General features: G+C 35.5%; 1 protein-coding gene across 12 annotated transcripts in view; it reads left to right on the plus strand.

Moving 5' to 3' along the window:
* Positions 1 to 23,613, plus strand: part of MEF2A (myocyte enhancer factor 2A) — a 174,135-nt gene that overhangs the window by 62,588 nt on the left and 87,934 nt on the right. For 9 of the 12 annotated variants that reach the window (XM_030764025.2, XM_089906889.1, XM_089906890.1 and 6 more), the window contains exon 3: positions 19,024 to 19,206. The exons of 1 other annotated variant lie outside the window; for it this stretch is intronic. In XM_030764025.2, the coding sequence (XP_030619885.1) occupies positions 19,153 to 19,206 (54 nt within the window). In that variant the 5' untranslated portion in view covers positions 19,024 to 19,152. Of the gene's footprint in view, positions 1 to 4,436; positions 5,626 to 11,935; positions 12,033 to 19,023; positions 19,207 to 23,613 lie in introns of those variants that run through there. 2 more of the 12 variants (XM_022598908.3, XM_089906886.1) reach the window with 2 other exon arrangements.

Genomic DNA, 23,613 nt, shown 5'->3' on the forward strand with positions numbered 1-23,613 from the left:
CAGGTCCATACTTTTTCCCGGACTCCCTCCTGGCTAGCCGTGGTGCACTAACCCCTTCAGGCTGTGTGTTCATGCTGCCAGTCCTCTCCCTGCGCTCCGACTGAAGCCTGAGCCTCAGCTCTCAGCCCTCACCCATCCCGGAGGGTGAGCAGACAAGCCTCTCGGGCTGGTGAGTGCCCGTCGGCACCGATCCTCTGTGCGGGAATCTCTCCGCTTTGCCCTCCGCACCCCTGTTGCTGCGCTCTCCTCCGTGGCTCTGAAGCTTCCCCCGCTCTGCCACCTGCAGTCTCTGCCTGCCAAGGGGCTTCCTATTGTGTGGAAATCTTTCCTCCTTCTCAGCTCCCTCCCATGGGTGCAGGTCCCATCCCTATTCTTTTGTCTCAGTTTTTTCTTTTGCCCTACCCAGGTACGTGGGGAGTTTTTTGCCTTTTGGGAGGTCTGAGGTCTTCTGCCAGTGTTCCCACATCTTCTTTATCCATTCGTGTGTCGATGGGCATTTAGGTTGCTTCCATGACCTGGCTATTGTAAATAGTGCTGCAATGAACATTGGGGTGCATGTGTCTTTTTTTTTTTTTAACATCTTTATTGGAGTACATTTGCTTTTGCAATGGTTTGTTAGTTTCTGCTTTATAACAAAATGAATCAGTCATACATATACATATATCCCCATATCTCTTCCCTCTTGCGTCTCCCTCCCTCCAACTGTCCCTATCCCACCCCTCTAGGTGGTCACAAAGCACCGAGCTGATGCATGTGTCTTTTTGAATTATCATTTTCTCTGGGTATATGCCCAGTAGTGGGATTGCTGGGTCATATGGTAATTCTATTTTTAGTTCTTTAAGGAACCTCCATACTGTTCTCCATAGTGGTTGCATCAATTTACATTCCCACCAACATTGCAAGAGGGTTCCCTTTTCTCCACACCCTCTCCCGCATTTGTTGTTTGTAGATTTTCTGATGATGCCCATTCTAACCAGTGTGAGGTGATACCTCATTGTAGTTTTGATTTGGCATTTCTCTAATAATTAGTGATGCTGTGCAGCTTTTCATGTGCCTCTTGGCCATCTGTATGTCTTCTTCGGAGAAATATCTATTTAGGTCTTTCCCCCATTTTTGGATTGGGTTGTTTGTTTCTTTTAATATTGAGCTGCATGATCTGTTTATATATTTTGGAGATTAATCCTTTGTCCGATGATTCATCTGCAAATATCTTCTCCCATTCTGATGGTTGTCTTTTCGTCTTGTTTATGGTTTCCTTTGCTGTGCAAAAGCTTTGAAGTTTCATTAGGTCCCATTTGTTTATTTTTATTACCATTACTCTAGGAGGTGGATCAAAAAAGATCGTGCTGTGATTTATGTCCTCTAAGAGTTTTATAGTGTCTGGTTTTACATAGGTCTCTAATCCATTTTTAGTTTATTTTAGTGTATGGTGTTAGGGAGTGTTCTAATTTCATTTTTACATGTAGCTGTCCAGTTTTCCCTTATTGAAGAGACTATCATTTCTCCATTGTCTATCCTTGCCTCCTTTGTCATAGATCAGTTGACCATACGTGCATTGGTTTATTTCTGGGCTTTCTGGTCCATAGATCTGTATTTCTGTTTTTGTGCCAGTACCATATTTTCTTGATTACTGTAGCTTTTTTGTATAGTCTGAAGTCAGGGAGTCTGATTCCTCCAGCTCCATTTTTTTCCATCAAGACTGCTTCGGCTATTTGGGATCTTTTGTGTCTCCATACAAATTTTAAGAGGTTTTGTTCTAGTTCTGTAAACAATGCTATTGGTAATTTGATAGAGGTTACATTGAATCTATAGATTGCTTTGGGTAGTATAGTCATTTTCACAATATTGATTCTTCCAGTCTAAGAACATTGTATATCTCTCCATCTGTTAGTATCATCTTTAATTTCTTTCATCAGTGTCTTATAGTTTTCTGCATACAGGTCTTTTGTCTCCCTAGGTAGGTTAATTCCTAGGTATTTTATTCTTTTTGTTGCAGTGGTAAGTGGGAGTTTTTCCTTAATTTCTCTTTCAGGTTTTTCATCATTAGTGTATAGGAATGCCAGAGATTTCTGTGCATTAATTTGGTATCCTGCAACTTCACCAAATTCATTGATTAGCTCTAGTAGCTTTTTGGTGACATCTTTAGGATTCTCTCTGTATAGTATCAGGTTATCTGGAAACAGTGACAGTTTTACTTCTTTTCCAATTTGTATTCCTTTTGTTTCTTTTTCTTCTCTGATTGCTGTGCCTAGGACTTCCAAAAGTATGTTGAATAAAAGTGGTGAGAGTGGAAATCCTTGTCTTGTTCTTGATCTTAGAGGAGATGCTTTCAGTTTTTCACCATTTAGAATGATGTTTGCTGTGGGTGTGTCATATATGGCCTTTATTATGTTGAAGTAGGTTCCCTCTGTGCCCATTTCTGGAGAGTTTTTATCATAAATGGGTGTTGAATTTTGTCCGTAGCTTGTTCTGCATCTATTGAGATGATCATATGGTTTTTATTGTTCAATTTGTTCATCACATTGATTCATTTGCGTATATTGAAGAATCTTTGCATCCCTGGGATAAATCCCACTTGATCAGGGTGTATGATCCTTTTAATATGTTGTTGGATTCTGTTTGCTAGTATTTTGTTGAGGATTTTTGCATCTATGTTCATCAGTGATATTGGGCTGTAGTTTTCTAAGATTGTGACATCCTTGTCTGGTTTTGGTATCAGGGTGATGGTGGCCTCATAGAATGAGTTTGGGAGTGTTCCTTCCTCTGCAATTTTTTGGAATACTGAGAAGGATGGGTGTTAGCTTTTCTCTAAATGTTAGATAGAATTCACCTGTGAAGCCATCTGGTCCTGGACTTTTGTTTGTTGGAAGATTTTTAATCACAGGTTCAATTTCATTACTTGCGATTGGTGTGTTCATATTTTCTGTTGCTTCCTGGTTCAGTCTTGGAAGGTTATACATACCTTTCTAAGAATTTGTCCATTTCTTCCAGGTTTTCCATTGTATTGGCGTAGAGTTGCTTGTCGTAGTGTCTTAGGATGCTTTGTATTTCTGCGATGTGTGTTGTAACTTCTTCTTTTTCATTTCTAATGTTATTGATTTGGGTCCTCTCCCTCTTTTTCTTGATGAGTCTGGCTAATGGTTTATCAGTTTTGTTTATCTTCTCTAAGAACCAGCTTTTACTTTTATTCATCTTTGCTGTTGCTTTCTTTGTTTCTATTTCATTTGTTTGTGCTCTGACCTTTATGATTTCTTTCCTTCTCCTAACTTTGGGTTTTATTGGTTCTTCTTTCTCTAGTCCCTTTAGGTGTAAGGTTAGATTGTTTATTTGAGATTTTTCTTATTTTTTGAGATACACTTCTATTGCTATAAACTTCCCTCTTAGAACTGCTTTTGCTGCATCTCATACGTTTTGGATCATCATATTTCATTGTCATTTGTCTCTATGTATTTTTTTATTTCCTCTTTGATTTCTTCTGTGATCTCTTGGTTATTTAGTAATGTATTGTTTAGCCTCCATGTGTTTGTGTTTTTTATGTTTTTTTTTCCTGTAATTGATTTCTAATCTCATAGCATTGTGGTGAGAAAAGATGCTTGATATGATTTCAGTTACCTTAAGTTTACAGAGGCTTCATTTGTGACCCAAGATGTGATCTATCCTGGAGAATGTTCCGTGTGCATTTGCGAGGAAAGTTTAATCTGCTGTTTTTGGATGGAATGTCCTATAAATATCAATTAAATTTGTCTGGTCTATTTTGTCATTTAAAGCTTCTTTTTCCTTATTTATTTTTATTTTTGATGATCTGTCCATTTGTGTAAGTGAGGTGTTAAAGTCCCGCACTATTATTGTGTTACTGCCGATTGCCTCTTTTATAGCTGTTAGCAGTTGTCCTATGTATTGAGGTGCTCTTGTGTTGGGTGCATATATGTTTATAATTGTTGCATCTTATTCTTGGATCGATCTTTTGATCATTATGTAGTGTCCTTCCTTGTCTCTTGTAATTTTCTTTAAAGTTTATTTTATCTGATATTAGTATTGCTACTCCAGCTTTCTTTTGATTTCCATTTGCATAGAATATCTTTTTCCATCTCCTTGCTTTCAGTCTGTATGTGTCCCTAGGTGTGAAGTGGGTCTGTTGTAGACAGCATATATATGGGTCTTGTTTTTGTATCCATTCAGCAAGCCAGTGTCTTTTGGTTGGAGCATTTAATCCATTCACGTTTAAGGTAATTATTGATATGTATGTTCTATGACATTTTTCTTAATTGTTTTGGGTTTTTTTTTGTAGGTTCCTTTCTTCTCTTGTGTTTCCCACTTAGAGAAGTTCCTAATTTAGCATGTGTTGTAGAGGTGGTTTGGTGGTGCTGAATTCTCTTAGCTTTTGCTTGTCTGTAAAGCTTTTGATTTCTCCATCAAATGTAAATGAGATCCTTGCTGGGTAATCTTGGTTGTAGTTTCTTCCCTTTCATCACTTTAAATATGTCATGCCACTCCCTTCTGGCTTGTAGAGTTTCTGCTGAGAAATCAGCTGTTAACCTTGTGGGAGTTCCCTTGTATGTTATTTGTCTTTTTTCCCTTGCTGCTTTCAGTAAGTTTTCTTTGTACTTAATATCTGCCAATTTGATTACTATGTGTCTCAGCTTGTTTCTTCTTGGGTTTATTCTATATGGGATTCTCTGCGCTTCCTGGACTTGGGTGGCTATTTCCTTTCCCATTTTAGGGAAGTTTTCCACTATTATCTCTTCAAATATTATCTCTGGTCCTTTCTCTCTCTCTTGTCCTTCTGAGACTCCTATAATGAGAATGTTGTTGTGTTTAATGTTGTCCCAGAGTTCTCTTAGGCTGTCTTCATTTCTTTTCATTCGTTTTTCTTTATTCTGTTCCACAGCAGTGAACTCCACCATTGTGTCTTCCAGGTCACTTATCCATTCTTTTGCCTCAGTTATTCAGCTTTGAGTCCTTCTAGAATAGTTTTCATTTCAGTTACTGTATTGTTCATCTCTGTTTGTTCTTTAATTCTTCTATGTCTTTGTTAAACATTTCTTGCGTCGTTTCGATCTTTGCCTCCATTCTTTTTCCGAGGCCCTGGATCATTTTCACTGTCATTATTCTGCATTCTTTTTCTGGAAGGTTGCCAGTCTCCACTTAATTTAGTTGTTTTTCTGTGGCTTTTTCTTGTTCCTTCATCTGGTACATAGCTCTCTGCCTTTTCATCTTGTCTATCTTTCTGTGAATGTGGTTTTTGTTCCACAGGCTGCAGGATTGTAGTTCTTCTTGTTTTTGCTGTCTGCCCTCTGTTGGATGAGGCTATCTGAGAGGCTTGTGCAAGTTTCCTGATGGACTTGTGGTGGGTAGAGCTAGCTGTTGTTCTCGTGGGCAGAGCTCAGTAAAACTTTAATCCACTTGTCTGCTGATGGGTGTGGCTGGGTTCCCTTCCTGTTGGTTGGTTGGCCTGAGGCGACCCAACACTGGAGCCTACCTGGGCTCTTTGGTGGGGCTAATGGCGGACTCTGGGAGGGCTCACGCCAAGGAGTATTTCCCAGAACTTCTGCTGCCAGTGTCCTTGTCCTCACAGTGAGAAACAGCCACACCCTGCCTCTGCAGGGGACCCTCCAACACTAGCAGGTAGGTCTGGTTCCGTCTCCTGTGGGGTCACTGCTTCTTTCTCTGGGTCCCAGTGCACACGCTACTTTGTGTGTGCCCTCCAATAGTGGAGTCTCTGTTTCCCCCAGTCCTTTGGAAGTCCTGCAATCAAATCCTGCTAGCCTTAAAAGTCTGATTCTCTAGGGATTCCTCCTCCTGTTGCCGGGCCCCCAGATTGGGAAGCCTGACATGGGGCTTAGAACCTTCACTCCAGTGGGTGGACTCCTGTGGTATAAGTGTTCTCCAGTTTGTGAGTCACCCACCCAGCAGTTTCGGGATTTGATTGTATTGTGATTGCTTCCCTCCTACCGTCTCACTATGGCTTCTCCTTTGTCTTTGAATGTGGGGTATCTTTTTTGGTGAGTTCCAGTGTCTTCCTGTCGATGATTGTTCAGCAGTTAGTTGTGATTCCGGTGCTCTCACAAGAGGGAGTGAAAGTACGTCCTTCTACTCCGCCATCTTGAACCAATCTCGGGAGCACGGAGTGTTAATCTGGTTAATCTGGTCCAGCAGACCACCAGAGAAGTCCCTTAATTTGCTTTTTTATAAGGTGTAATCTTAGATACCAATTTGATATTCAGTTATTGAAAATTAGCTACAAGATAATGTTTTTCATTTAATTTTCTTCTCTTGATTTCTATTGTATATGCAAAAAAGGTATAAATACATTTTAAGGGAATAAATATGTGAAATAGTGGACACAGTAAATAAAGTACTCATTTTCTAATCATAAATATTAATGTAACACATTATATCATGCTTAAAAATACATTTGTTAGTAGTAATAATCACTTTTCCTCAAATATTTGTATAATACAGTATTTTATTCTAGCCTTGTGTAGTACTTATAGCATGTATAATTTCAATTTTCCTGTTATAAAAAGTCACTTTTCCTTAGAAACTGTCGTGTACCAAAGGTTGTGCCACTACTTTAGTGACATTGTCTGGAGCTAGGACCCATATTTTCTCACTTCACTTGTTATAGACCTTCTCAGTCATATAGTGCTTTGAAATTGCAAGCAAGTTATGAAGAAAAAGTAATTGGAAATTGCACAAAATGCTAAAGTAGAAGGAACGTTTCAGTAAGGTTTAAAGTTCATGCCTTCTGTCTTTCAGGATTTTAATTTTCTGACTAATTTTAAAAGTGGCCATTAGTTTTTTGTTGTGTGTAATAACTTTTTTCCTTATCACAATGATGTTTATTTTGGAAAAAATAAAATGAAAATAATTTTTAAAAACTGGCCACAGTTTATTAATTTCGGTAACATGAATATACAGTGCCATCTTGTATCTGTGCACACCATACCTACAAAATTTTAAAAGTAATACTAGAATTATATATTTTCTGCCCACAACATTATATTGTGAACATTGTTATAAAATGTTCGTTTTTAATGGCTGTGGTATTTCATTATATAGACAGGTCATGCCTATATGCTTATAGTCTTTTCCCTGTTCGTTTTCACTGTTTTGGGTGCATTGGGATGAACATCCATAAATGTATATATATCTTTGTCATTGTCTTATTACTTCCTTAGAATAAATTCTTGAAAGTAGAATGGTTTTTTCAAGGGAGGCTGAAAGATTTCTGTTTGAAAACAATTTTTAATGTTGGCCAAGTTGTTTAAAGCCTTATGTCTTAAGGATAATTTGGGGCTATTCATTTGCAACAATAATAATAAATGTTCCTTGGGGCTTTCACTCTCCCTCTTCATTTTACATTTTATCCATAGGTGAGCACATTGTTTTTCACAAGATTCCCCAAAGTGTATTTTTTTGCTCTAAGGTCTGAGTGTTATATCTAGCTTCCTTTTTGACATTTCCAGCATGTGATCCTTGACTATCTCAAGTTTATTATATCCCAAATTGAATTCTTAAGTTCTCCTCTTTTATTTATTTATTTTTAAGTATTTTATTATTTACTTATTTATTTAATTTTTGGCTGTGTTGGGTCTTAGTTGCGGCACGTGGGATCTTTGTTGTGGCACGTGGGCTTCTCTCTAGTTGTGGTATGTGGGCTTCTCTTTACTTGTGGTGTCCGGGTTTTCTCTGTCTAGTTGTGGTACGCGGGTTTTCTCTCTCTAGTTGTGGCATGCGGGCTCCAGAGCATATGGGCTCTGTAGTTGTGGCACACGGGCTCAGTAGTTGTGGTGCGTGGGCTCAGTAGTTGTGGTGCGTGGGCTTAGTTGCCCTGTGGTGTGTGGGATCTTAGTTCCCCAACCAGGGATTGAACCTGAGTCCCCTGCAATGGAAGGCGGATTCTTTACCACTGGACCACCGGGGAAGTTGTGTCCCCCCCCCACCCCCCTCCCACCTTTTAAAGAGGTAATGAATCATTAAAGATTTTCTCTTGATAGAAACCTGTTTATCTGTTAAAAAGGTTCAGTTGTTGATTATACATAGTTACTTTTATTACAAAGTTTATTTTAGTAACTTTTGAAAAAAATTAATAAATAATTGATTTACCAGCATCACCAAAATGGGGTGTTCTGATAAACTCAAAGATTGGTGTTAATAAAGGCCAAGTTTAAAAAGTAAAGATTTACCTTCTGTTTAAAGTCCATGCTCTTAAAATATTTATTTACTTAAGCAACAGAGTTCTTTAAAACAGTAAATATAATTGATTTTAAAAGACTGAACATCTGCAATCAGTGTTAGTGTGGTCTGAGTCTGAGTGCCAGATTCTGTGATATCTCTTAAATTAAGACAGTAGATCCCAAACTGGGAATTTTTCAGAATTTCTTTAAAAAATTTGTTATTGAGGTATAGTTGTTTTACAATATTATATAATTTTCAGGTTTGCAACATAGTGATTCGCAGTTTTTAAAGGTTATATTCCATTTATAGTTATTATAGGAAATCTTTTTGAAAATCTAGTTCCTGCTTTTAATAAAATGACATACTAAAATTTTTTTTTCAGTTAACTGAAAGTTCAGTTTAAATTAATTTTTTTTACTGTATTAACATTACTTGAATACATTTAATTAGAGATTCCTTTTTCCCCCTCTAGGATATATATTACTTTCTCTGTGGAAAAAATACCCATCTGTGTTTGCTAAAGATAGGTTTTAGTTCTAAAGGTAGGTTTTAAATGTTGCCATTTCTGGCAAAACTCACTGTGCAGAAAAATCAGTACTCATTTGACCTAAAGAGTTAGTGGTTATGTTGAATTAATAAAATCTGAATACTGTAATCATTTTAAAGGTGTGTACATACTTTTCGGGGGAGTATTTTTATTCTTTTAAATTGTGGTAAAATATACATAGCATAGTACTTACCATTTTAACTATTTTTAAGTATTCAGTCCAGTGGCATTAAAATAAATTCACATTGCTGAGCAGTGATCACCACAGGCCATCTCCAGAACTTTTTCATCATTCCATACTGAAACTCTACCCGTTAAACACTAACTCCCCATTCGTTCTTCTACTCCCTATCCCTCCCCATCTCTGGCAATTCGCATTTTACTTTCTGTCTCTGAATTTGACTACTCTAGGAATCTCATATAAGTGGAATTACATAGTATTTGTGTTTCTGCAACTGGCTTATTTCGCTTAGCATGATATTTTCAAAGTTCATTCTTGTTGTGGTTTGTGATAGGATTTCCTTTTTTAAGGCTGAAAAATATTCCATTGTATATATATATATATACCACATTTTGCTTCTTTGTTCATTTGCCAGTGGACATTTGGGTTGTTTCTATCTTTTGACTATTGTGAATAATGCTTCTATGAACATTGGTGTACAAATATGTTATTCGAGTCCTTGCTTTCAGTTCTTTTGTGTGTATACTTAGAAGTAGAATTGTTGGTTCACGTAGTAATTCTATTTTTAATTTTTTAAGTAACCACCATACTTTTTTCCACAGCAGGTGTACCATTTTATATTCCCCAAAACAATGCATAGGGGTTCCAGTTTTTCCACATGTACCTTAACACTAATTCTCTGTTTCTTATTTTTCTTTTTTGTTTGTTTCATAAAATAGCTATCCAAATGGGTGTGAAGTGGTATCTCGTGGTTTTGATATGCATTTGCCAAATGATCAGTCATGTTGAGCATCTTTTCATGTGCTTATTGGCCATTTGTATATCTTTAGAGAAGTGTCTATTCAAGTCCTTTGCCTGTTTTTAAAATTGGCTTGTTTATTTTTTGTTGTGGAGTTTTAAGGGCGCTTTATATATTCTGGCTATTAATCTCTTATCAGATATGTAATTTATAATTATTTTCACCCATTCTGTGGATTGCTGTTTTACTCTGTTGATAGTGTCCATTGACACTTTTTGACATTTGACCATGTATACATGGATTTATTTCTGGGCTCTCTGTTCTGTTCCATTGGTCTGTTATGTCTGTCTTTATGCCAGTACTGTACTATTTTGATTACTGTAGCTTTGTAGAAAAATTTGAGATTAGGGAGTGTGAGTTTTCCAATTTCTTCCTTTTCAGTATTGTTTTGGCTGTTGTTTCTTGATATATACTCCATATGAATTTTTGGATGGCTTTTCCTATTTCTGCAAAAAAAAATTGGAATTTTGATAGGGATTGCATTGAATTTGTATTGTCAGGTTAACAAAATTGTCTTTCAGTCTATAAACGTGAGATGTCTATTTATTGTGTCTGCTTTAATTTCTTTATCCATCTTTTTTAGTTTTCAATGTGCACGTCTTTCACTTCCTTGACTAAAGTTTACTCCTGAGTATTTTATTCTTTTTGATGCTATTGTAAATGGAATTATTTTACTATTTCAGACTATTAGTGAATAGAAATGCAGCTGATTTTTGTGTGTTGATTTGTATCCTAGTATTTTGATGAATTTATTTATTCTAACAATTTTTTTTGTGGAATCTTTAGGGGATTCTACATATATGATCATGTCATCTTCAGACAGATAATTATACTTCTTCCTTTCCAGTTTGGATGCTTTTTGTTTGTTTTAGAAGTAATGAAATCAGTCATCCTTGTTCCTGCTCTTAGAGGAAAAGCTTTCAGTCTTACACCATTGAGTATGGTGTAAGCTGTGGGGTTTTTCTATTATATATTTTTATTAAGTTGAGGTAGTTTCTTTTCCTAGTTGGATGTTTTTATCATAAAAGGGTAGTGTGTTTTGTCAAATCCTTTTTCTGCATCAATTGAGATGGTTATGTGGTTTTTCTCCTTCATTCTCTTAAGGTGGCATATCACATTGATTAATTTTAGTATGTTGAACTGTTCTTGCACTCCAGCAATAAATCCCACTTGGTCATGGTGTACAGTCCTTTTGCTATGCCACTGAATTTAGTTTGCTGGTATTTTGTTCAGGATTTTTGCATCATTGTTCATAGGGATATTGAGCTGTACTTTTCTTGTACTGTCTTTGGTTTGTTATCTGGACAAAGCTGACCTTAGGAAGCGTTTCTTCCTCTTCAGGTTTTGGGAAGAGTTTGAGAAGGATTGGTGTTAGTTCTTCTTTAAATCTTTGGTAGAACCCACCAGTGAAGCCATCAGGTTGAGTATTTTCCTTTTTCAGGAGATTTTTGATTACTTATTCAATCTTCTTACTAATTGTAGATCTATTCAGCTTCTCCTCCCTCCCTCCCTCCCAGTATTGGTAGGTTTTGTGTTTCTAGGAATTTGTCCATTTTATCTAGGTTATTCCATTTGTTGGCATACTATGGTTAGAGTACTCTGCTACTATCATATTTATTTCTGGTAAGTAATGTCCCCACTTTCAATTCTGATGTAACTTATTTCAGTCTTCTCTCTTTCTTAATCCATCTAGCTAAAGGTTTGTCAATTTTTTTAACCTTTTTCAAAACCAACTCTGGTTTTATTGATTTTTTTACTCTGTTTTTCTATTTTCTCTCTCTGTTCTGCTGTTTATTATTTCTTTCCTTCTGTTAGCTTTGAGTTTTCTCTTGGGGCACACCATCTTAATTACTATAGCTTTATAATAAGTCTGGTAAATGATGGTATGTGAGTCTTTAAGCTTTACCCTTCAAGGTAGCCTTCACTATTCTTATACCTTTGTATTTCCCAATGGATTTTAGAGTAATACTGTCAGTTTCTGCATATAGTAAAAGAAAACCTGCTGGTATTTTGATTAGGATTGTATTGAATCTCTAGATTAATTTGGGGAGAATTGACATCTTTACAAAATTGAAACTCTGAGAATCTGCAAATGTGAATTTGTTATTTAGTATATTTTAAATTTCTCTCAGGATCAAGATTTTTTGTTTGTTTTCTGTGTTTTGTTTTAGGTAAGTGAAATAATAGCATCTTTTTTTTTTTTTTGGTGCCACTGGGAACTCTTCAGTATGGAAGAAAAAATTGACATTGAAGGAAAGAAAAGAAGAATTGTTGGAGTCAAGATCTTAAAAGGAAGGAAGGCAGAGTATATGAGACAGATGCTGGTGGGTTGATAGTTGTGATGGCAGGAATTTGAGGAGCTTCTCTTCTGATTGCTTTTTTTTTCCTGTCAGTAGAATAGGTAGCAAAGTTATCAGCTGAAAGTGAGGATTAAGGATGGGTATTGCAGATGTGAGGAGATAAATATGGTATTAAATAATCAACTAGGAAATTGGGAAATGGAAGATTACTGGGCAGTATGAAGGGAATATTTAAGATTTGAGGTTCATGACCTTCATGAATTTTGTCAGATTAATTAGCCTAGTTAGCATGGTTGTTTATTTTTCAGCCATATTCAGCTACATAGGAGCAGGCCCTCCTCAGGGGTGAGTTTTCTCCCAGGAAATGTGGCGGAAGGAGGGAGAGTGGGAGCCAAGGGACTAAGGATATATGAAAATTAAACTGGATAAGGAGGCATGTAAGAAACATAGAGTGGGTGAGGGACAGTGAAAACATGGTAGGCTTAATAAATTGTGGAACCTAGTGGGATCAAAAGATTGTTGGAATTAGGTTACTAGAGACTGTAAGCTGGAAATACAGGAGGTGGTGGTTAGAGTCCTACATGCCAATTTAATTTCATGCCAGTAAATAATTTACGGTACTGTCAGATTTTTGTTGGTTATTGTATTGATATTAATCTTTGTTTGATAAATATATGTATAGGACAGTCCAGATTCCTTTATCTAAGACCTTTGGGGCCAGATATGTTTTGGATTGCTTCCTTTTTTCCTCCGTTACTCTTTTCAGGAGTTATCAATTTTTATTTTTCAAAAAACTAACTTTTGGCTTTGTTAATCTCTGTTGTATGTTTTCTATTTCATTACTTTTTGCTCTTACCTTTATTTCACCATTTGTACTGTTTTGGGGTTTAGTTTGTTCTTTTTGTTACTCTTTCAGATGGTTGCTTAGAACATTGGTTTTTGGCCTTTCAAGTGTATATGTATTTTAAAGCTAAAATTTTTCCTCTTAAGAATAGTTTCAGCTGCATTCTATGTATTTTAATAGGAAGTGTTTTAATGGCATTCCATTAAAATTTTTTTCTAATTTTCACTGTGATTTCTTCTTTGACCCATGGGCTATTTAGAAGTTTATTGCTTAATTTTCACATATATAAGGATTTTCTAGTTATATTGTTGTTATTAATTCATAGCTCAATTTGAGCTCAGAGAAACATGTCTGTCCTTTGAAATTTGTTAACACTTAGTTTTGGTCCAGCGTATGGTCGTTTTTGGTAAATGTTTTTTACGTACTTACAAAGAATGTATTTTCTGCATTTGTTAGGTATAATGTTCTGTATGTCAGTTAGGTTGTTAATTGTAAAGTTCAAATCTGTTCCTGTTTCTTCTAGTCTGCTTGTTCCTTGTTTTGGTGTGCTTGTTCCTTTCTCCTTTACTGAGAAAGCTGTGTTAAAATCAACTTGCTAGAATTGTGGACTTCACGTAGTTCTTTTCATGTTGGCTTTATATACCATACTCTAGTTTCTTAGTTTAAGTTTATTTAGAAAAAGTATTTTTTAATCTGTAAAATTCAGTACAATATTTTAGCAAACTGGGGGAAAGTCACAAATTACCTTCCAAATGTAATTTGTTGAATATTAGAAGCACGTGTAGACATTTTGAAACATCTGCTTAGTGTCAACAAAGGGAATATGCATCTCTGATGTTTCTGGCAATAAGAAAGATATTACAGTATTGTAAGCTTTTGAGCTATTATCTGCCATGAGTGTTTGTTTTGAATAAATTTCTAATTGCCTTTCATATTTGGTCCTTGATTTTGCTTAAATTTATGCTTAAAATAGAATGCCCCAAACATGATGAAAAAATGTTAAATTGTGGAGAAGGAAAACAAAGCCAGGGAGAAAGTTATTGCATATGAAGTCATATAGTGTGCATTTTACATCCTAACCATGATAATTTACTATGATAAATGGACATTTTCTATGTTTAGTTAAATTTTAAAAGAGAAGTGATTGGGGGTTATCAGTTGATATGTAACATAATTTTTCCTATTTAAAATATTGAAAAACAAGTTCCTGGTTAGGGTTTTGCACAGAATATCTGCTTTTCAGGAAAAGATACCTGACTTAGGTGTTACCAGGTGCATTGAAGTTTAGAATTGCTGTGCCTTCCTGGTGAATTGAACTTTATTGTAATGAAATATCCCACTATATTCTTATCCATATCTATATATCTATCTATCTCATGCATCAAAGTTTTCTATGGTAAAGTATAGTCACACAAGCTTTCTTTTGGTTTGTGTTTTATAAAAGATATCTTTCTCCATGCTTTTATGCTTATTCTTTCTGTATCCCCATGTCAGATATATCCTCTATAATCATCTTATAATTAGGTTTTATTTTTTTTAAATCTTATTTGGATTATTTATTAGTCCATTTTCCCCCTCTGTTAGCTTGTTAGCTGTACAGGTGGCTCTTCATGTCTGCGGGTTTTGTACCCGTGGATTCATCCAACTGTAGATTGAAAATATCCAGGAAAAAAAATTACAGAAAATTCCCAAAAGCAAAGCTTGAATTTACTGCATGCCAACAACTATTTACATAGCATTTATATTTTATTATGTATTATAAGTAATCTAAGGATGATTAAAAGTATATGAGAGGATTTGTGTGGGTTATATGCAAATGCTGTGCCATTTTATATAAGGAACTTGCGCATCCTCAGATTTTGGTATCCTCTCAGGGTCCTGGAACCAATCCTCTACAGATACCAAGGAACGACTATATATACTCTTACTGTCTTTCTAGTGGTTATCTCAGAGATTACCACATGCATCTTTCATGTTTTGAAGTCTAAAGTAAATGAGAACTTTTTCCATTTCCTAATCAATGAAAGTGTTTTAGAACACTTTAACTTCATTTACTACCCTTCCCAATTATGTATTGTTGTGCATTGTAATATTTTAAATTCCACAAAATACTGTCATTATTTTATTTAGTCAGTATTCATTTAGAGTTACATATTTAGCCCATTCATTATATTTCCTTTTTTTGGTGCATATCCAAGCTGTATCTGCAATCCCTCTTTTCCTTCTTCTTGAAGAAGTCTCTTCAATGTTCCCTGGTGACAAATTTTCTGATTCTGTTTGGCTAAAAATGTCTCTATTTTGCTTTCATTTCTGAAGGGTTTTTTTTTTTTTTTTTGCCAGATACAGAGTTCTATCTTGGCATTTCCCCTGTTCCGAGCGCTCTGAGGATATCATTTTGTTGTCTTTTGGCTTCCATTATTTATTCAAAGAAGCCAGCTATATCTTACTGTTACTCTTAAAGTTAATATATTTTTTAATTTTTCTGGCTACTTTTAAGGTCTGTTTGTGGCTGTTTCTGTCTCTTTGTTTCTGTCCCTCCAACCTCCCCCTTTACTTTGATTTGCCTAAGTGTGGTTTTCTTTGTATTTGTTTTGCTTGGGAGTTTGTAGATATTCTTGGATCTGTGGCTTGATGTCATTGATCAGTTTTTTAAAGTTTTAAACTATTAGGTCTTTAAATATCTTTTCTTTCTCATATGTTCTTGCCTTCCTTTCTGGGACTCCAGTTACATGAATTTTGGATCTTTTCTTCATGTTTCATAATATTTTCACACTCTTTTCTGTATTTCCCATTCTTGTGTCTTTTTGGGCTTCAGTGTATTTTCTTCTTTCCTATCTTCTGGGTCATTGGTTCTTTCGTCAGCTGTATCTAACCTATTGTTAAACTCATCCATCAATTTCTCAATTTCTGTTTTTAAAATTGTATTTTTCAATTCTCTGTTTTCCATGTTTTTAGTGTTGTTTGCTAAAATTCTTCATTTTAAAAAATCCTTTTAACACATTAAATTATTTTAAAACTGTTTTCTGGGATTTCCTGGTTTTGCAGTGGTTAAGAATCTGCCTGCCAGTGCAGGGGACACAGGTTCGAGCCCTGGTCTGGAAAGATCCCACGTGCTGTGGAGCAACTAAGGCCCGTGCACCACAACTACTGAGCCTGAGCTCTAGAGCCTGTGAGCCACAACTACTGAGCCCGCGTGCCTAGAGCCTGTGCTCTACAACAAGAGAAGCCACCACAGTGAGAAGCTCACGCACCACAAAGAGTAGGCCCCGCTTGCCACAACTAGAGAAAGCCCACATGCAGCAACAAAGACCCAGCACAGCCAAAAAATAAATAAATAAAGTTATTAAATCTGGTCAAAAGTATGGATCATTAAAAAAAATAAAAAACTTTTCTGCTAACACCATTATCTGAATCTATTATGGGTCTATTTCTGGTGCCATTTTAAAGTCTTAGTTTTCAGTCAGATCTTGATGGGTTGTTTTATTTTAGACATTTCATATGAAAAATGATAGGATAATTTGCATTTTGGAGTCTTCTTGCTGATAAGATTTACTTTTGCTAAAACCTTTTGGGAAGATTTTACTGGCATGCAGCTAGGCTAATGATACTAGGTAGCCCAGATTACCTCAGTATAGTCAGATTGAGAAGATTTGAAGCTATACTTCTTTCCTTTTGTGGCCTGGTCTATTTCTGATTTATCTTTTACCTAGGGTATAGTCCTTTAGATTCCCTCCAGCTTCCCAGTGTGTTTACTGGAGCTATTCCTCCTAGCCAGGCTCTGAATTGAATTTTCGTGTCCCCACCCAAAGAAGTGTGGAAAGCTCTGCTTAGCTTCTCAGCCTCTCAACTAGTGTTTTAAGAATTTATGAATGATTCTAGGGGAAGACGAGTCTAAAGTCTGGCCCCACCTGTTTCTTCTAGGTCCCAGTCCTGCAAATTCTCACTGTCTTGAAAGTTCTTCAGTTGTTTTAAACAGATTACTTTTTTTTTTTTTTGGCGGTACGCGGACCTCTCACTGCTGTGGCGTCTCCCGTTGTGGAGCACAGGCTCCGGACGCGCAGGCTCAGCGGTCATGGCTCACGGGCCCAGCCGCTCCGCAGCATGTGGGATCTTCCTGGACCGGGGCACGAACCTGCGTCCTTTGCATCGGCAGGTGGACTCTTAACCACTGCGCCACCAGGGAAGCCCAAACAGATTACTTTTTGTTTTGCTTTTCTAGTGGTTCTCAGGGAAAGACAGGTTTGAAGCAACCTACTCCACCATTGTCAAAAGCAAAATGCTCAGATATGTTCAGAATTTTTCAGATTATACAAGTGCATATACCTTATAGGAGTTAACAGATTATCTCTGTGGTGAAATGTGTGAATATTTACGTTGCCTGCTACAGTGCAAGTTTTCATAATGGGAATTGGATGTGCTGTGATCTGTTATAGAACATGATTTGGAGTAAGCCAACTTCTATTGTTTATATTGCAGTCTGTTGAGAAAACAGAAACACTCCACAGCACAGCTGCTTGTTTAATTGATTCCTACCAGTGACTAGCCATCTTTCAGTTCCTCTCATGTTTCCTGCTCATTCTTGTCATAGGGTTTTTGCACATGCTATTCTGTCTGCCTAGTAAGTATATGTGCATACTCAGGTTTGAGTATGAAGCAGTTCTCAGTGAAGCCTGCCCTGACCATGAATTTAGGTCAGATAAAAGAACTTTTGTACAAACTCATTTATATGATGGTTTGACTAATGTCTGTTTTCCCCTACTAGACTCTGGACTGTGAGATCAGAAATTATGCCTTTTTTCCTTGACCATTTTATCATATGTACCTAGTTCAGTGTTTGGAAGTACCTGTTTTGCAAGTAGGTGATCACTGAATAGGTTATCAGTTGTTAATAGTTGAGCAATTAATATTTGTATAAATAAAGAAATAACAGAATGATAAGGGAAGATATGTAAGAAATGCTGTGCTGATGATAATGATGGTTGTGATAAGAATTGGAAACTCACTGCTTTTGAGCAAAAGCCAGATTTATTTAAACACTGGATTTGCATAGTACAGTTGAAGTTTTATAGAGTTACATGTACAATATTAAAAATACTTCAGAAAATTCCCTTGAGAAATTGTTATTGTGTTATAACATTTGTCTCCCATCCCCCATCTCTCTGTAAATATTTTATTATGTAAATTTTGAAAGCACTGGGTTTTTGACACAACTGTCATTCAGAGCATGACAAGTTATATCATTGCCAGTCATTCTACTGTAGAGATAAATGGAATAAAAAATCATTGTTTTTGAAAGATTCACAGTCTCAAAGGGAAATAATCTTGGAATTTATACAGATGTGCCCACAAAATAAGGTGCTATGATTTATTCTACCAAGGGGAATTGGTCTTGGCTTCATCAGGATGGTGACATTCAAAGTGAATCTTGGCTGATAAGGAGGAGATAATTAAATGGCCAAAGGAATAGTGTTTCATTTAGGTGCATATTATTATGAAAGTATATAATGTCTTTGTGGATTGACAAATAGTAATTTTGCTAGTGTCTAGGGCAGTTTGCAAGAAGAATTTGTAAAGGCAGATTGGGGCTGCCCAGATTATTAGTTCATCCTTTGACATGGAGGCTATCAAAAGCTTTTAAGGATATTCCATAATGTTTGAGAGTAGAAATTCTAGAGACTCCCTGAGTTCATATTACAAGCTCTGCCTCTTACTAGCTGTGTGACCTTGGGCACATTACTTAACAGCTCTCTGCCTTAATATCCCTATTTATAAAATGGAGATGATAATTATAACTCAGAAGATTGAAGTTATGATTGAATGAGTTAAGGCATATTAGGTACTTAGAAAAGTGCCTGGCACATAGAAAAATCTCAGTAAGTGTTGCTCTTGTTTTGCTGTTATTATATTCATTGAGGAAAAACTCAAAGGTTATATATAATTGCACTCTTTTAGCCAGAACTAGAGGCATGAAAAGTTTCAGGAGATATTTTAAGGGTAAAATTAACAAGGCTTCAACTTGTTTACTAATTTTATGTAATGAAAAATTTCAATTAATAATGGAGCCTGTGTGCACTATAAAGGCAGGTTTGAAATTTGTATAATAACATTTTCATGAGTTGCAAACTTATAGAACTTAAATTTTCTAATTGTGTTTTCTTTTATATCTTATAGAAAATTTCAGCTGTAGCCCTTGAACTAGAAGCTGAAATAATAGAAGCTGTGTACCATGCATTAGGGTATTGAAGAAAATTAATTTTTGAATTAAATATTTGGAATATAAGGAAGGAAAGGTGACTGAAAATGGGGCGGAAGAAAATACAAATCACACGCATAATGGATGAAAGGAACCGACAGGTAAATGAAAATTTTAATTATCTATTTAATTGGTGTAAATTTTTTTAAAAAGGAGTGTAGGATAGAATGGTTGATTTTTTTAAAAAATTGATTTGAAGTCTAAATATTTTTATTTTCAGACTACATTAAAACATTTAGCAATCAAAAGCTTTTGACTTTTCATCATGTGCTTTAAAGAAACTTTTTTTCTTATTATAGAAATCAGTTTTGTTCATTATAGAAAACATAATAAGCAGAATAGGAAAAGTAAAATCACTGCAATTCCACTACTACCATCCATTGTGTAGGTTTTTCATAATATATTTAGTCTTCTGTACACTTGATTATGTTTGTTAGTTTTCCATATACTGATGATTATTTTAAATTACCACCTCTGTTGTCATAATTAGGTAATACCTAAGTTAACTGTGGTTATCAGTGAATGTGTTCTGGTCAGTTAGATTTTCTGATTCACCAACAAGTAATGAGAATTTTTTTACAACTCTTATAAATATTTCTAAGTAATTTATGTATATATCTCAGCTTTAATTGATAAAATATTATTGAACTTAATTTTCACTACAATGTTAGTAAACCCTTACAAATTCAGGATAGTTATAATGATACTGGTATATGAAGCCCAGAAGTTGTAAGAGTTTAAAGCAGGGGGTGGCAAACTATGTTCCATGGGCTGGCTGCCTATTTTTTATTTTTATATATAAATAAAGCATTATTAGGACATTGCCACGCACATTTGTTTACATATTGTCTTTGGCTGCTTTCACACTAAAACCACAGAGTTGAGTAGTTGCCCCAGAGACTGTATGGCCCATAGACCTAAAATCTTTACTCCCTGGCCCTTTAAGAAAAAGTTTGCCAATCCCGTCATTTAAAGGAAGGAAGGAAAAATAATATCATAGGCTATTGTAAAGGAACTACTATTGAAAGCATATGCAGAAGGGAGGGATACTATCTCCAGAAAGGTTGCATATCAGAAGTTTCAAGAACAGCTGGTTTTTGGAAGCTTACCAGGAATAGAACAGTACTGAAGGTGTGTACTGTAAAGTCTGAGTAGTAGTTCATCCAGTAATACAGATACAATTGGAGACAAAACTCAACTGAGCAGCTGGTAAAGAAGTTAGTGGGAGTGATTAGGGTTGCTGATAGACCAAACTGAAGAGGTCCCCTTGTTTCGGCTCATGAAGATTCCTTAGCTAAAGTGTTACGGCTCACACAGTATGATTCGTTATGAAGGTTGATAAAATAGTGAAGACTGATAAAATAATCATACCATCATTCCAAAGGAATGATTCTAGCAAGATTGCAAGTAAATTTCCCTTCACAAGTCTGAGGATTGTGACATGTAGAGGGGGCATGGGGACCTGTTTCATGATCATGTGCAGCATAAATGTAAAATAGGATTTATTGGGGAATAACGTACAAGCAGAGGAGCACCTAAGATCCCTTCAGCTCTCGGTACCCCATACAGAGTCATGTTTAAATTGAGCATAGATAGACTAGAACTACTAGTGGAAAGGACTCCACATGTTTAGAGGGAAAGGACAACTAGGAATATGTAAGTGACTGTGTAATGGGAACTTTTTAAGTTAAGGAAATGACCTGGTTAAAAAAATGGGGCCTGCCACTATATCTCAGCAACTAGAAATAGCCTATTCCTGTGTTGAATTTACCTGCTAAGTCAGCTTCTTGCCAAGCTGCCAAATAGGACAAGGGTATCTGAATTTCTCCTCAGATGATTTTGGCAAAAAACAGTGCAGAAAACATAAAAAAGAGGTAGTTAGGTAGTTTATTTTTAAGGTTAGATTAGGAACAATTTGTCATAAACTAAAAGGGTATCTTAATTTTACTGATTTTGGAATTTGTGGATTCTGAGTTAAAAGTTTCATTATTCTTGCATTAAAGAGAAAAAATCATTCCCATGCAGAAGAGATGTCATTTATTTCATCCACATTTGAATACCTACTTTATCTGAGATACTGCTAGGCACTGGGAACTCATTAAATACATTTAAGTGTATTGCAAATAGAAGTAAGCTTAGGTAATAGAAGTGTTTATGGAAGAAACCACCAACCTCTGATGGTGGGGTAGTTCAGGGAGCAGTTACTGAAGGAGGTAATAGCAAATAGAGTTTTGAATTACTAGACTTTTTGAGCTAGTAAGTTAAATAACACACTTAAAGTCATTGGAACATCACGTGTTCTTTTGTGCAACATTATGTTTGTGAAATTCATCATTGTTGTTGCATGGAGATGTATTCTGTACATTTTCATTGATGTATAATATTCCATTGTGTGACTAGAACACAGTGTATATATTTATTCTCTTGTAAATAGGCTTTGGATTTTAGATCTACTATTCATTTGGAATTTGTTTTTGTGTGTGGTTTGAGGTGTAGGGGTCAAAATTTGATATTTTTCAGATGGATTTTCAGTTGACCCAGTGCAATTTATTGCAAAAACCATACCAAGAAAGCAGAAAAGAACACATGCTCTTCATAAAAAACCCAACAACAGGCATAATTAATCTATGATGCTAGAAGTTAGGTTAATGATCTTCCTTGGGACAAGGTGATAATGACTTGGAGACAGGACAAAAGAGTGTTTCTGGGGTGGTGCACTGGTGTATACTAGATTTAAGGCCATATTCTTTTCTTTGAAAATTCACTGAGCCACACACTCAGGATTTGTGAGCTTTCCTTTATGTTATGCTTTAGTACAAAGTTTACATTTTAAAAAGAACTAGACCAAGAAGGACAAACACACAGTTTCATCAGAAGCTTCTAAGTGGAAGTGAAGCCTTTCATCCCTCTAAAGTTTTGGCATCTTCAGTCCTTTTTGCTTCAGCAGCTTTCTCATGTCTTAGAACAGGTATTTGGTGTATTTCACTCTTTTTGTAGTTGATCTCAGTGGGTTCTTTGGTCTTCCATCAGTCACTCCATTTTACTTAGAGACGGACATCCTCTTATACTTCAAATAAAAAATGAAATAGAGTTAAAAAAATTATTTTAAGGCAGAATACAGAGAACAAACAATACCTCAAACACTGTTACTTTCATTATCCAGAAGTAGTGTATGTCAATTCTGACATATTTGCTGCAGATATCTTTCCTTGTAAAAGAAAAAAATTTAAAATTTACTGTCCTCTATAATTTTTCCTAGTCTCATTCCTCTTTGCTTCCCCAAAGTAACCCCCATCATGGATTTAATTTGTATTTTCTTTATTACTTAAGCACATATTACTGAATATTGTTTCAACATGGTTTAAAAATTTTACATAATAGCATTATTATCTGCACATGTTCTTTTACTAAATGTAGTGTTTTGGAGAGTTGTCTGTGTAATTCATTTAGTACAACTAGTTCGTAGGAAAGAATATGCCTCAATTCATTTATCAGTACTTCTATCAAAGAACATTTAGGTCGTTTCCAGTTTTTTAGAAATTTTGCTGCGTATGTTATGTTAGAAATGATGCTAAAGCTACATCTGTGGACATGTCTCTGTGATAAATATCTAGAGGAGTTGCTGGGTTGAGTATGTCTGTCATAGCTTTACTGTGTGGTTTTCAAGTTGCTCTCCAAAGTGGTTGTACCAGATACACTACAGTAATTTATGAAAATTTCTTTTTCCTATACACTTTGCCTTTCTCCTTCCTTTCTCTCTCACTTTATTTTTTCATTTTTTTAAATATATTTTTTGGTCTAATGAAGGTGAAATGTTACCTGTTTTTGTGATTTGCCCACTTTTTGCTGGATTGTTGATTTTTTTCTTAAAAGTCCTTTATATATTTTAGATATTAATTCTGTATGTACTTAATCTGTTTCAGATACTATCTTTCAGTCTTTACCAAAACACTTTATAAACACTTTAATGATAGAACTTATTACAGTGTTTTATAGTAGTTTATATTGTCTTTACCAATAGATTGTGAACACTTTAAAATGTGTTAAGGCTTGCTTAATTTCCTAAATCATGATCAAGTTTTGGTAAATGTTCCAAGTGGACTTGAGATAAATGTGTATTCTTTTAATTGTTGGATGCAGGATTCTGCATATGTCTATTCAGTCTTATTTTGTGTTCACATTATCTGTATTCTTTGTGGGTTTTTTTATGTATTTGGTTTTGGCTCATTGAGACCTGTCAGTAATTGCACTTACCACAATGATGGATTTGTCAATTTGTCAATAAAATATAGACAATTTCAATTTGTCTATATTTTATTAGCTTAATACATATTGTTTTATGTATTTGGGGAATATTTTATTAGGCTCATACATATTTAGAATTGTTATATCTTCTTGGTGAATTTTTTAATACATATTGACTTTTTCTGTCCTCAGAAATGTCTGTCTTAAATCTACTTAAATCTACTGTCTCACATTAATATAGCTACATCTTTCTTTTGGCTAGT

The sequence above is a fragment of the Delphinapterus leucas genome, chromosome 2 (assembly GCF_059928025.1).
Source record: "Delphinapterus leucas isolate spDelLeu-1000000601 "Yukka" chromosome 2, BTC_Dleu_Yukka2, whole genome shotgun sequence".
NCBI lineage: Eukaryota > Metazoa > Chordata > Mammalia > Artiodactyla > Monodontidae > Delphinapterus > Delphinapterus leucas.